The 15523-nt window shown below is 42.3% G+C and overlaps 1 protein-coding gene across 1 annotated transcript; it reads left to right on the forward strand.

The window, feature by feature from the left end:
* The first annotated feature begins 443 nt into the window (after positions 1 to 443).
* LOC110488287 (acidic leucine-rich nuclear phosphoprotein 32 family member E) lies at positions 444 to 11383 on the forward strand. Its single transcript, XM_021560455.3, has 7 exons — positions 444 to 729; positions 5988 to 6137; positions 6312 to 6434; positions 7225 to 7387; positions 7473 to 7606; positions 7716 to 7761; positions 9507 to 11383. Exons 1-7 carry the CDS (start codon positions 676 to 678, stop codon positions 9596 to 9598), a joined length of 762 nt encoding a protein of 253 aa, XP_021416130.2. The 5' UTR covers positions 444 to 675; the 3' UTR covers positions 9599 to 11383.
* Positions 11384 to 15523: the final 4140 nt, after the last annotated feature.

A 15523-nucleotide genomic window follows, 5' to 3' on the forward strand; every position in this document is an offset into this window, starting at 1 on the left:
TTACCAATGGCACATTAATGTTTAGATTCTCTCGAACATGGCCTGTGTTTAAAGTAAAACATAAACACATGTGCAGAAATTTCAGGATCTTTAGTCCGGAGAAAAAATGTTCGAGTAAAATCGGATCGGCAGCTTTTTGGGCTTAATTTAAGATTAGGGTTAGTCATAAGGTTAGCAGTGTGGTTAAAGTTACGGTTATTTTTTTAAATCAGATTTTAAGACAATACATTTTTTTAATTAGCGGGGTTCAGCCATAATTATGACTTTGTGGCTGTGTTAACTAGTGACGCCCCCGACGGTTTAGAAGGAAGACAGGGTGGTTTAAAACGATGATATTGACGTTCGCGTTGACCCATCTAAATCTACTGCGCGCGCAATCACAACCAATCACCTCCGTCGTAAGAGGCGGATTATGGTGAACGGCATGATCTGTTTGATTGGCGTTTCAATCATCCGATTAAGATGAAGGAATAGAGAACTGGCCTATCCAAGAGCTCCATAGGGCGTGATTTGATAGAGGGGGCTGGGTGCTAAGTATCATGGAGGATCAGTAGGAGAACTGTGGCCATACAAGAAACCCGAGCTGTAGGTCCAAACTCTGGAGTTGAACATTGTATTGCCATATTTTTTTTATTTTTATTTTACGTTAACCTAGTGTTTTATATTTTACTAATAATGGAGATGAAAAAGAGGATCAGTTTAGAATTGAGGAATAGGACACCAGCGGAGGTAAGTTATCTTGCCATTATTTATCTTACATTTGAGGTGATAACTATGCGAGCCGATAACCCAGAGAAGAGCAGGATTTCTTACGAGCCTCCGCTCTGCACATTGACAACAGAGGATGCGAGTCCGATTAGGTTTAAGTTTTTTTTTTGTTTTGGATTCTGATTATTCGTCCGATCACAACATATGTTGGTTGCTGTACAAAAACGAACTGGAAGTATCCACAAAGCAATTTAGATCGCTTTGTGATTCTAATAGCATGTTATAGATCTGCAACACTGTCTTTGCCATCATCCTCCTTGTCTTGCGCCCGGCCAGAGATCCATTGGATGGATGTTCAAGGTGGCGGAGCGGGCATAATTATGAAGAACACATTCCGCTCCGATTATGCTATTGTTGTGAGAATTATTACAATTGTGAAAAGCCAATAACATCTTAATAGGGTTCAGCTGACGTCGTGTTGACTCCTGTAATATAGCAAGCTAATCCAAATAGAGAATTCACAACTGATATGGAAATGTAAAATAACTTTTGATAGCCCTCGGGAAGCGATTAATTGGTTTGTTTTGGAAGTTGCCTGATGTTATTCCATATGAATGCTGATGCAAATAACTATTTCAGTCGAATTTAAAAACTCAAGCTTTCCATGCGTAAAGAGGCTTTTGACAGATCTTAGCAGGTTAACGAAATGTCAAAACAAGCTGGTTGGTTTCTCTGAGCGGACATTTTACTAATCGAATTGTTTTTTTAGCTAAGACCCATTTATTTTACCGTAGCATTTTTAAAAGTTCGAATGAACAGCGCCTGAAAGAATGTATAAGCAATATAAAACCAGCATGCACGCAAGCTGACCGTTCTCGGAGCGAGACGCGCAGTCACTGTCTACGGTGGCGTCAGTGTAGCGGATTTTTTTTTGTACAGTACAGGCTGTTGAGCCCTGTTTCTGACGGGCGGGGAGTGGAAGTCATTTTGTTACATCTATACACGAGCACATTTTAACGGCGATAACCAGTTTAACTCGATTTAGATAAGCAAATTGATACATTGTTCGTATTATACGGCTAACGTTACATGTAGGCCTAAATCAACATTTAGAAAGTCTACTTCCAAGCGAATATACGATTCACTCAGCCGGCCATTTAAACAGCCTACTTGTACTCTCATCGGAAAGCAAATGGTCTATTTTGCCTCCATGATGTAGTGATTATGTAACGACAGGCTTTTCCTCGGGACATTAACGACGACGATGTCTCTGTAAAACGTATATGTATACATTCAAGTGTAGCAGCGTTTGCGGTCCTGTTCTGCATTTTATGAATTTAAGTAATATGGCAGATGGCGTGCGGGGCTCAGACCTCCCCCCAATTTAGTAGATTATGCTACAGTAAATCCCCCAACCCTCAGAGACGGCGCTTGTTTGAGGATTGACAAACCAGGTCCCCAGTCATGTATGCCAGTGACTCTAGCCTTCGACAAACCTATTTATCTTACCATTTCTGTAGTTGCATAACTGCTGTGCATTCAGTAGTGAAGTCCATTAATAGGATGTAGGCTACATCGCCACTGTTTCTCACTCAATGACGATATCAAGATGTGCACAGAACTGGTCCTTTACAAACGAGAGGCATTAGGTGAAGATTAAACCAGACTAAGGCTGTGACAACACCAGCCTCCTTTACCATCTCTTGTTTTGAGGAGCGTATTATTATTTTATTAGGTACGATAATACAGTGCATTCGGAAAGTATTCAGACCCCTTGACTTTTTCCACATTGTGACTTTACAGCCTTATTCTAAAATTGATTAAATAGTTTCCCCCTCATTAATCTACACACAATACCCCATACTGACAAAGCAAAAACATGTTTTTAGATTTTTTTTGCAAATGTAAAAAAAAAAAAAAAAATGGAAATATGACATTTACATAAGTATTCAGACCCTTTACTCTGGACTTTGATGAAGCACCTTTGGAAGCGTTCGACTTGAGTCTTCTTGGATATGACGCTACAAGCTTGGCGCACCTGTATTTGGGGAGTTTTTACCATTCTTCTCTGCAAATCCTCTCAAACTGTGTCAGGTTGGGTGGGGAGCGTCACTGCACAGCTATTTTCAGTTCTCTCCAGAGATGTTCGTTAGGGTTCAAGTCCAGGCTCTGGCTGGGCAACTCAAGGACATTCAGAAACTTGAGACCCGAAGCCATTCCTGCATTGTCTTGGCTGTGTACTTAGGGTTGTTGTCCTGTTGGAAGGTGAACCTTTGTCCCAGTCTGGTGTCCTGAGTGCTCTGGAGCAGGTTTTCATCAAGGAGCTCTCTGTACTTTGCTCCGTTCATCTTTACCTTTATCCTGACTAATCTCCCAGTCCCTCGCACTAAAAAATATCCCCATAGCATGATGATGCTACCACTACCACGCTTGGCATTCAGGTCTGCCAGGTCTCCTCTAGACGTGACGCTTGGCATTCAGGCCAACGAGTTCAATCTTTGTTTCATCAGACCAGAGAATCTTGATTTCTCATGGTCTGAGAGTCCTTTTGGTGCCTGTTGGCAAACTCCAAGCAGGCTGTCGTGCCTCTTACTGAGGAAGGCTTCCGTCTGGCCACTCTACCATAATGTCCTAATTGGTGGAGTGCTGCAGAGATGGTTGTCCTACTTGCAGGTTCTCCCTCCTCCACAGAGGAACTCTGGGTCACCTCCCTGACCAAGGCCCTTCTCCTCCGATTGCTCAGTTTGGCCGGGCGGCCAGCTCTAGGAAGAGTCTTGGTGGTTCCAAACTTCTTCCATTTAAGAATGATGGAGGCCATTGTGTTCTTGGAGACCTTCAATGCTGCAGACATTTTTGGTACCCTTCCCCAGATGTGCCTAGACACAATCCTGTCTCAGCTCTACAGACAATTCCTTCGACCTCATGGCTTGTTTTTTGTTCTGACATGCACTGTCAACTGTAGGACCTTATATAGACAGTTGTGTGCCTTTCCATATCATGTCCAATCAATTGAATTTGCCACAGGTGGACTCCAATCAAGTTGTAGAAACATCTCAAGGATGATCAATGGAAACAGGATTAACTCAAGCTCAATTTTGAGTCTCATAGCAAAGGGTCTGAATATTTATGTAAATAAGGTATCTTTTATTTTATACATTTGCAAACATTTATAAAAACCTGTTTTCCCTTTGTCATTATGGGGTATTGTGTATAGATTGAGGATTTTTATTTATTTAATCCATTTTAGAATAAAGCTAACGTAACAAATTGTGGAAAAAGTCAAGGGGTCTGAATACTTTCTGAATGCACTGTAATCCCTGGATTGCTGATGCTACACTACATCACCAAAAGTATGTGGACACCCTTTCAAATTAGTGGATTCAGCTTTTTTTTTAGCCACACTCGTTTCTGACAAGTGTATAAAATTGAGCACACCGCCATGCAATTTCCATAGACAAACATTGCCAGTAGAATGGCCCGTACTGAAGAGCTCAGTGACTTTCAACGTGGCACGGTCATAGGATGCCACCTTTCCAACAAGTCAGTTGGTCAAATTTCTGCCCCGCTAGAGCTTCCCCTGTCAATTGTAAGTGCTGTTATTGTGAAGTGGAAATATCTAGGAGCAAGAACGGCTCAGCCGCGTAGTGGTATGCCACACAAGCTCACAGAACTGGACCGCCGAGTGCTGAAGCACGTAAAAAGCGTCTGTCCTCAGCTGCAACACTCCACTACCGAGTTCCAAACTGCCTCTGGAAGCAACGTCAGCACAAGAACTGGAGCTTCATGAAATGGGATTCCATGGCCGAGCAGCCACACACAAGCCTAAGATCACCATGCACAATGCCAAGGGTCAGCTGGAGTGGTGTAAAGCTCACCGCGATTGGACTCTGGAGTGATGAATCACTCTAAACTATCTGGCAGTCCGACGGACAAATCTGGGATTGTCGGATGCCAGGAGAACGCTACCTGCCTGAATGCATAGTGCCAACTGTAAAGTTTGGTGGAGGAGGAATAATAGTCGCGGGCTGTTTTTCATGATTCGGGCTAGGCCCCTTAGTTCTAGTGAAGGGAAATCTTATTGCTACAGCATACAATGACATTTTAGACAATTCTGTGCTTCCAACTTTGTGGCAGTTTGGGGAAGGCCCTTTCCTGTTTCAGCAGGACAATACTCCCGTGCACAAAGGCGAGGTCCATGCAGAAATGGTTTGTCGAGATCGGTGTGAAAGAACTTGACTGGCCTGCACAGAGCCCTGACCTCAACCCTATTGAACACCTCTGGGATGAATTGGAATGCCGACTGCTAGCCAGGGCAAATTGCCCAACATCAGTGCCCGACTTCACTAATGCTCGTGGCTGAAGTCCCTGCAGCAATGTTCCAACATCTAGTGGAAAACCTTCCCAGAAGAGTGGAGGCTGTTATATTAATGCCCATGATTTTGGAATGAATGTTCAACGAGCAGATGTCCACCTACTTTTGGTCATGTAGTGTATGTATTGACCATTGAGGCTTTGAAGCCACCAGTCGGCCATATTGGTACTCCCCAATCCTCCATAGGAATGAATGTAATTCTACAGTATTTCAATTAAATGTTTAAAGGACAAAGTTACATGTATTTAAGTATTTTTGTCGTCATAGTGGGGACAGTAACATTAGTACAAAAAAAAAATACATTAAGGAAAATGTTTCATGTTTTGTTCAGAGCATTATAGCGCAAATTAATATAATTTAAGTATGCATGAACGTGTCTGTAATAGAATAAATGTCAAAGAATGTAGACATTAAATGTATTTCTATAGCTTCCCCCAAAAAATGTTTACATTGGAGGAGTGTGAAGATGACTGTGCAGTGGCTTCAATACAGTGCCCCCTGTCAGTCATCCAGGGGTTATACACATCATTGGTTAGCACATTTTATATTTTTACCTCTTGAAGCTAGTCAGCTACTCCAGCCGTGGCGTTTTTCCAGACAGGGCTTCAGTCTTGTCCACACAAGGCATTCAAGCAGAACATTTTTGAAAAGGCATGTGTTCACAGGAAACAGCTGACTTTAGGTCAAGGGTCAGCTTTTCCAATCAACATGCAATAAGATTACAAAATGGTGAATTAAACCAAACAAATCAAATGTTTGCCTTTGTCAATAAAAATGCAACAAACTAGCTAAGCATTTTAATTTGGTTGAATTAATTTGATTATTTAACATTGGAGGATGAAATCTCTTGAGATGCACCATCTCATTTTCAAGAGTGTCCAATGTATGGTGATGACTATTCCTACAGGTGACAGAGATGGTGGTGGATAACTGTCGCACCAGTGATGGTGAAGTAGAGGGCCTGACAGATGACTTCAAGGAGCTGGAATTCCTCAGCATGGTCAACGTTGGACTCACCTCCCTGGCAAAGCTACCTTCGCTGCCCAAACTGCGCAAGGTGAGTAGGGAAGCCGGATCTTTTTGAGCAATCAATTCTCACTGACAATAATTTAGTTAGCGGAATTATAAGCCACTCTGGCTTCACTCCCAATTACCAATATTTGATATGCAGGATTACATATTTTTTCCCTAAATGATTAATCAAGAAACGTATTATATTCTTTCCTCACAGTTGGAGCTGAGTGACAACAATATCTCGGGTCATTTGGAGACACTTTCAGAGAAATCCCCCAACCTGACGTATCTAAACCTGAGTGGCAACAAGATAAAGGAGCTGAGCAACGTTGAGGCCCTGGTGAGTAGTCGTTAATGCCACAGTTGTAGCATTCTGCGGTTCCAGGCAGAAGCAGTTTTTTGGGACTCAGTCATGGTCTTATATCAAATTGTATTTGTCACATGCTTCGGAAACAACCTGTGTAGACTAACAGTGAAGTGCTTTCTCAACAATGCAGAAAAAAAAGCACAGAAAAATAGAAAAATGATAACACTAGGAATAAGACAAATTATAACAAAGGAATAAATACACAATGAATAAGGATAACTCACTGTTGAGACTTAGTATATAGTAGAATACACAAGGTGCAAGTAAAACATTTGGTTGTGCATCAGCAATTTGTCTTATGTAAAAAAAAAGGGGCTGAGCTGGACCCAGGGAAAGAAACAATAAGCATCCAAAACACCCCTAAGCTAGACTAGCCTATTTCAACAACGGCTAACTAACCAAAAATACAGTGGGTGGTCCACCCAGTTCTAACTAGGGTATTTAACAAAGTTTACCTACGGGTAGTGTATGCCCATGGGCGACTTGTCTTAGTTCCCCCTTTTCCCACCAGCAAACAAACACAAACACCATAACCAAAAACAATACTCACAGGTGAGGACAAAGTGAAATGGAGGTGCTCAAACAAAAGAGAGCTCAATACATAAAGAGAGATAGAGATCCATGGTAGGAGAGGGTGAAACAGAGAGATCTACAGACATGGCATTTACAGAGAGATTGAGCTCCAGAGCAAACAACTGACAGGGTTTTTAAATAAGGATTGTGTGATAGGGTGTGCTCTCACCCCTTCTCTCTAAAACCACAGCAAAATCTGAAGAACCTGAAGAGCCTGGACCTGTTTAACTGTGAAATCACCACACTGGAGGAGTACCGTGAGAGCATCTTTGAGCTGCTGCCTCAGGTCACCTACCTGGATGGCTTCGACCAGGAGGACAACGAGGCCCCTGACTCAGAGGCAGACGCCGACGGTGAGTATGTCTACCACAACACAACAACGTGGTGTCAGTGATATTTAAGCTGAACTTTCTCGAACGAAATGCTTCTTCATCATAGATGATGAGGGGGAGGACGGAACCGGACCAACAGGGGACTATGACGATGAAGATGACGAGGAGGAGGAGGAGGAAGAGGAGGTCTCGGAAGGAAGAGAGGTTGGGCTCTCTTACCTAATGAAGGAAAAGATCCAGGTGAGACAACTGGAATATTTGTCATGTTTTTTTCAGAACATCTTCGTTTTATTTCCGAAGACTCGAGTCTATGCTTAATTAAAGAATGTGAACTCCTCCCACTCCTAAGGATGAAGAGGATGATGATGACTACGCAGAGGAGGAGGAGGGAAAAGGTGAGGACAATAATTGTTATTGACCGGTCACTAGTAATCAAACCCAAGTACATGGACTCTAGCCTGGAAAGGGTCAGATATGTTTGTCTGACACAGATCTATTGATGTAGTCAACATACACCATGTATACCAAACATTTGGAACACCTTCCTTATGTTCAGTTGCACGGCACTCCCCCATTTTGTGCTCAGAACAGCCTCAATTAGTTGGGACATGGACTCTACAAGGTGTCGAAGCGTTCCACAGGGATGCTTCCTACAGTTGTCAAGTTGGCTGGATGTCCTTTGGGAGGTGGTACAATGATTTAGGTACAGTGATTAAGAAACTACACGAGACAAACAAAACGATCACAGATAACACAAAAAAATACAGCAGCAGATTGTTACATTTCCACACAGGTTATTCCCCTAACAGCACAAGATCTTGCATTACCCGAAACTGTTACAAGCAATACAAAAATACAAATCCTCCAATAAATGTTTAAAATGGGCGACAGGGGAGAGACTCAAGTTTAAGTTTAGTCTGCAGGCTTTTCCATAGGCAAGGCAGCCAAAGGCAGCCATACCCAACTCTGTGGAAATTGCATGGGCCTCAAGCCTAGCTATATAAATTGTCAGCAAGAATACTTAGCTACTATCTTATATGTACACATTAGATCTGAGGTATTGGGGAGCCTTTGAAAGTGTACTTTGATGCAAGAGAACTACATTAACATGAAACCAAACTGGATTCCTTACACCATGCCCAAACCACATGCCAAATTGATTTTGTCCCCCCCACACCAAACGCAATACGCAGGTTGAAATATCAAAACAACATCTGAATCAATTATATTAATTTGGGGACAGGTCAAAAAGCATTAGACATTTATGACAATTTAGCTAGCTAGCTTGCTGTTGCTAGCTAATTTGTCCTGGGATATAAACATTGAGTTGTTATTTTACCTTAAATGCACAAGGTCCTCTACTCTGACAATTAATCCACAGATAAAAGGTAAACCGAATCGTTTCTAGTCATCTTGCCTCCTTCCAGGCTTCTTTTTCTTCTTTGGACTTTATATGGTGATTGGCAACTAACTTTCATAATAAGGTGCAGTACCGCAACCGACCTCAGTTCATCTTTCAATCATCCACATAGGTATATGTTCCTAAAACCCAATGAGAAGATGGCACTTGGGTATATGCTTCTAAAAACCATTGAGGAGATGGGAGAGGCAGGACTTGCAGCGTGTTCTGCGTCACAAATAGAATCAACTTCTATTTAGCGCCTGGCAACACAGACGCTCGCAAGCAGTGTGGGTGCAATGATTGAATAACGTGTGTGTGTGTGTGTGTGTGTGTGTGTGTGTGTGTGTGTGTGTGTGTGTGAGCGTCGCAAAATAAAATTTACACAGACTGTTAAGGTCAGCACGTTGGCCTCTCTTGCAGTGTTTCGCTAATGGTAATTCAGTCTACAGGGTGAACTTTGTTACGTGACTGAACAGATGTATACTGGTGGTACTGTGTTTGTTTTCCTTCAGGTGTTTTTGAGATGGGTATGTGGGTGCGGAACATACAGTGGGTTGTGCATCAACTCCCACACAGCCTGTGGATATGATATCATCGAATTCTGAATGAAGGCAAATGCCAATTGGATTTGATTGCCATTGTTAATTTTTACTTGGTCCTGATTAGAAATGATTGTCACCTCCTTTTTCATTTTATCAGACAAATTCTGACGTTTTGATTGGCTTTTGTCCTGTGCAGAGGAGAAGGCAGGAGTCAAAGTTGAGAAGAGGAAGAGGGATGCTGAGGATGAAGGGGAGGATGATGATGATGACGACGATGATGATGACTAGGCTTGTCTTTCCCCAGCGAACCTCTGGATCCAGATCCAAGCTGTAGAACAATAACCACAAAAAAGTGTGATCTTGCAGATTGTTTCTCTTTGTATACCATAGATATCACTATAGAGGCTGTTTTTTTCCCGTTTTTATATATATGAGATACAATATGAAAATGAGATTTTATCGACAATTAATTTGTTAATCATTCCATGTTAAACGACCACCCCAAATCTCTTCAATGTGTAAGGGCTCTAAAATAAATGGATGAGGGGGGGGGCTGGTTTTATCTCGAATGGCTTGCCAATGATATGATCAGTTGCAACTAGAGGTGTGTTATGGACTCATTTAAGAAGGGCTGTCGCAACAATGACCAGCACAACAGAAGTGGCCCACACTGTCCCTCGTTGACGTCAGTGTTCAACAAACATCCAATGGCGTTCCAAGACCCATGACAGGCCATGCAGCCCAGAGTCCAGTCCAGTTCAGCCCATAGAGATAGATAGAGGACTCCTCTTTGTATCTGTGCTATTATAGTGTCTGTGACAGCATGAGCAGCACCATTAAGGCAATCTCCATTTTGAAGTAGTCAATTGTCTTCTTTACTATTGGCTGATTCTGCCTGATGACCCAGTTGGACATTACTCCAACAGGGTCATCAGGAGGGATCAGCCAATGAAGTTGGAAGTTCCACGCAGTTGACTAAATTAAAATGTTGGAAGCCCTCAATGACGCTGCCCATGCTAATATGACCTTTTGGCCACTAGAGGCCTCTTATCGTTCTCTATGGTCCAGCCAAGTCTCATCTACCTCTCTGGGCCACGGTGAGGAAAGAATGCCCCCTACAGGACAGCACTCTACACAGCACCATGCTCACTACTCAGGCAGCCAGGGATACCAGGCTAGAAAAGAGGCAACAGGAAGTTCAGGAACCTCTACCGTCATCGTTGTCTGCCACAAATGGTCTCCTCTTTCCCCTCAATGCATTTTGTACCAGATAGTTTCCACCCATCAATGAAAGTCCTGTCTCGCGTAAGATAGCATAGCAAAGACTGTTTAATCCCTCACACAGTATATGACTTGTTTTAGGAATTTTAAAAATAGTGGGAGACGGGGAGGTCCAAAACAGTAGTCTAACAGTTTCTATACCAGCGTTAGTCCTGGAGAGGTGCACTGCCAACTGATGTGCAAACAGACCCCAAAACATTTCTGAGGGCCACTGAGCTGTGGCGTTCTAGGACCGGGGCCGGTAATCTCTAGTCTAAATCAAACCTAGCGGTTTGGCCTTAACATCTATCCATAACAGATGGGTCAACAAGGACATATCTGTTTACAGCTTGAAATACTGTAGCCTGACTGTTAATGCTGCTGTTGCGGTAAAAGTGACAGTGGCACGGCCGTAATGTTTTTAAAGTTAAGGTCAAACTGCTTCGGATTTAGGATTTAGTCGCATCCCTAAGTACATTTTTTAACTTTGTCTTGCTGTTGATGCAAGTTAGTTTATAATTGTACTGGTATTTTACATAGCAGGAACTATCTATTATTTGTAAGGCAATATGTAAATAGTTTCAGTTCCAACTGTTTGGTGTTTCATGTTTGTTTTTTTTAAATAAAAGTTTTTGTCATTTTGTTTTAATATAAAGCACAGGTCAAGGGGCCAAAGTCTGACCCAACACACTCAATATAGATTATTTTCCATCCTTGGCTGTTGTGACAAGTTACGTGTTTGTTGTTTTGTGTGCTGTAAACATCTTAAAAGAGGGGTTTTGAATAAAAAAAATGATGAACAGAAAAATAAAATGCTTTGGTAGTTGATAGGTAATCATTTTCTGAAGACAAACTAACTACACAAATATCATTCACTGCTAGGCACATGTAGCAATGATGTACAATTTACCAACAAGTGACCAAAGGAGTGAGAATGTCAGCATATTACATTGGCTGGACCAAACTCACAGAACTCACAAAACTAAATATTTTTACAAGGTATTCAGTGAGATGTGAGGAGTGTGAGTGTAATGGAACACATAAGGCCTTGGGCCACTATGGCGTATGAGTTACAGTTCCTCACGAACACAGTCTGCTGGCTTTGTTTTCTAATATCACCCACAGCTGCCATCTGCTGGGCATCACGGGCATTAAGAATTCATGAGAGAGGTCTTGGTAGGTGGAGCACACTGGACATGAAGGGGGTGGGGTTTACGGGTTATGTTAGAGATGGAGGGACAGGGCCACTGTGGAACATGCCATTAACGATGTATTATACTGGTTTTAGGTTGCTTAGTGCTGTGCAGATGGAGTGGGGGATTAGTACTGCTATTATCCCTTCCAAGCCTTATTGTGGCATGGCTAGTGTTGGGGAGGACGCCATATTGCTTTCACCTTTCCAGTTAATTCATATAATTTAGGCACACTGCTAAAGACTTGTTAGGGGGATAGCTGTTTTACTGCCAACAGTAAGAAACACCTCAGATGTTCCTCTATCAATAACAGAAGCCACAGAAATCATCTGACTCACAGAAAATGTAAAGACTGATCCTAAAAAGCAACTTCTGTTTTTGAAAACGGCCTTAGTGACATCAATATGAGTCAGAAACATATGTGTAAAAAGGATCATTTTGGTCATAAAGCCAGTGTTGTCCAAAACCTAGATTTGCCAGATGATAGGAATTTTTTTACACTATTTATACAGAAGTATGTGGACATCCCTTCAAATTAGTGGATTCGGCTATTTCCTTGAGAACACAGCCATGCAATCTCCATAGACAAACATTGGCAGTAGAATGGCCTTACTGAAGAACTCAGTGACTTTCAATGTGGCACTGTCATAGGATTTCACATTTCAGCCATGCTAGAGCTGCCCCGGTCAACTGTACTTGCTGCTATTGTGAACTGGAAACAGCTCAGCCTTGAAGTGGCAGGCCACAGTTCACAGAACGGGACTGCAGAGTGCTGCAGTGCGTAGAAATCATATGTCCTTGGTTGAAACACTCACTACCGAGTTCCAAACTGCCTCTGGAAGCAACGTCAGCACAAGAACTGTTCGTCAGGAGCTTCATGAAATGGGTTTCTATGGCCGAACAGCTGCTCACAAGCCTAAGATCACCATGCGCAATGCCAAGCGTCGGCTGAAGTGGTGTAAAGTAAAGCTCGCCGCCATTGGACTCTGGAACATTTGAAACGCCTTCTCTGGAGTGATGAATTGCGCTTCACCATCTGGGTTTGGCGGATGTAGGAGAACGCTACCTGCCCCAATGCATAGTGCCGACTGTAAAGTTTGGTGTAGGACGAATAATGTTCTGGGCTGTTTTTCATGATTCAGGCTAGGCCCCTTAGTTCCAATGAAGGGAAGTCTTAACGCTACAGCATACAATGACATTCTAGACGATTCTGTGCTTCCAACTTTGTGGCAACAGCTTTGGGAAGGCCCTTTCCTGTTTCAGCAGGACAATGCCCCTGTGCACAAAACGAGGTCCATACAGAAATGGTTTGTCGAGATCAGTGTGGAAGAACTTGACTGGCATGCACAGAGCCCTGACCTCAACCCTATCAAACACCTTTGGGTTGAATTGGATCACTGACTGCGAGCCGGCCTAATCGCCCTATATCAATGCCTGACCTCCCTAATGCTCTTGTAGCTGAATGGAAGCAAGTCCCCACAGCAATGTTCCAACATCTAGTGGAGAGCGTTCCCAGAAGAGTAGAGGCTGTTATAGCAGCAAAGGGAGGACCAACTCCATATTAATGCCCATGATTTTGAAATGAAAGTTTAAAATCCCCGAGCTGACAAGGTACAAATTTGTCGTTCTGCCCTGAACAGGCAGTTAACCCATGGTTCCCAGGTCATCATTGAACATAAGAATTTGTTCTTAACTGACTTGCCTAGTTAAATAAAGGTTAAAAAAATATATTAAAAAATGAGCAGGTGTCCACATACTTTTGGTCATGTAGTGTATGTCACGGAATGAAGGGTACTGTAACAAGTTTTCCTTCGGTTGGGTTATTTCAATACCCACAGCTGGCAGCACCCAAGTAATCATCAATTCTGAGCGAAGCTGCAAGATACCTGACTGTAATGCAATGGTCCATTTGGCTTGATATTCAATATCTCTATGGGTCTGGTAAGGGACCATCAGTAAATTACACAACGTACATGGGACAATATTTAAAAATGTCAATAGCTCCACATTTCAATGACTTTAAAACCTCAAACCAACTATAAATGGTAGAAATTCATCTATAAATATTGAAAGCATAAAAGATGTGCAACATGAAAATATTGTCCCATTTACATTGTGTAATTTCTTGACGGTCCGTAACTTGCCCCAGAGGCTATCCAATGTCAAACCAATTTTGCCATGATCACCACTAGCCTGCTGAAGCTAATTGGCGAAAGAAGTTGGCTAGCACTAGCTACCCTAAGCGACATCAAGACATCAAGACCTGGTTAGACTGTTTCAAGTTATCTACAAGGGTGAGTGACTGTAATTGTGAACTGTTTTGGCAGAGTGAATATACAAAGGCTGGCCACGTGTAAACACACACACAAGATACATGACTGGCTTCAGTCATGGCCGCTGCATTTCTTAATGACCAAGTTGAAAAATAAGGCCAAATCAGGACGTCCAGCCCCCCTTTAACATTGAGTCTATGTCCTTGGATGGCCACCCAGAATTAGAAAAACAATGTTTCTCACTGATAACAACTGCACATGTCTAGACATCTAAACATGAACTAGTTGATAAGATTTGTATGGAATTTGTATTCCTATCAGTCACATTTTCAGTGCCGACTCCTCTTTAGACTTGACACTTTGACTTCATAAACACCAAATCCTTTGAAGTGAGGTTCCGCATCCTCTTCATGGCATTCCGATCAATTCTGTATTGCAAACATGAGTATGTTGGCAGCCATCGCCATGGTGTCATATAACAGCAATTTTTTTCCGACCCCCCCATCAGCACTTCCTAGGAACAGTCTGCACTGTATCTGTGAATCGTCAGTCTCAATGAGACATAGCCCAGACTAAAGCTGACTCCTGACGCAACTGACAAGTTAATTGATTCAGTTCTACAGTTCTTCTATTCATTTCACACATTTCAGGAAGTGTAACAGTATATTTAATTTAATAAATGCATTTCTCCGAAACGCCATAACAGCAAGTGAAATGCAGTATTGCTAAACCATGTTGAAAATTGTGGAGTGAGTTCCATGTTAAAAACAAACTAAACTGAATCCAGAGTGAAGCGCATATAGCACTGTCTTTACTGTCCCACTAGATGGCAATATGGTCAGTGCTGTGTCTGATGGCTTCCACTTCTGATATCAAAGCAGCTGGTGATAAGCCTTGCCTTGGTGTTTTTGCCTAAATTGAACTCAAATAGCATCCGTTCGGTTTTGTAATTTTGTCTGTGTAAAGGGTAGTGAACTTGTGACCATAAACAAGTGCAAAGGTGTTTGGGTTTTGCTGCTCAGGCTTGATAAACAATATTGACATGAAAGGTGATGTGGGTCATCCCAGGTTCTCCTTTATCCAGTCCAAATGAATTTGTTTGATGTATTTTGCTCCCCCTTGCTTGTTGTCCGTGATTCTTGTTTTGTTTTTTTATCCCCTTGGACTGTCTGAGGGGAGTGGGAAAATGTCTGCCTGTCAATGCCCCAATAGCATCTCACCAGTAGAGATGAACAAAATCATGTAAGGGTTTCTTTGGCACTACACATGAAAGATATTTTAAGTTTATAGCTACCAATACTATTTTTAAGCCTATTATATGACATTATCTTCAGCTTAAATCTTTATTTTGGTATGACTGCGTCAGTCAGCACTGGCTCATTGGAACCCGCGCTGGTAAAAGATGATTGCTTTGCTTTCCTGTGTTATCTAAGGCCTGATTTGACCCAGCTAAAGAAGTGAAAAATGGGTCCATATTCAGATCAGCC

The sequence above is a fragment of the Oncorhynchus mykiss genome, chromosome 30, assembly GCF_057628025.1.
Source record: "Oncorhynchus mykiss isolate SJ-2025 chromosome 30, ASM5762802v1, whole genome shotgun sequence".
NCBI lineage: Eukaryota > Metazoa > Chordata > Actinopteri > Salmoniformes > Salmonidae > Oncorhynchus > Oncorhynchus mykiss.

Bases quoted from the DNA above. Each gene is read 5' to 3' on its own strand.
- LOC110488287 (XM_021560455.3), top strand. From the start codon at position 676: ATGGAGATGAAAAAGAGGATCAGTTTAGAATTGAGGAATAGGACACCA. The intron at 730-5,987 runs GTAAGTTATCTT...CTATTCCTACAG, and splicing joins GGAATAGGACACCAGCGGAG to GTGACAGAGATGGTGGTGGA. The intron at 6,138-6,311 runs GTGAGTAGGGAA...CTTTCCTCACAG, and splicing joins CGCTGCCCAAACTGCGCAAG to TTGGAGCTGAGTGACAACAA.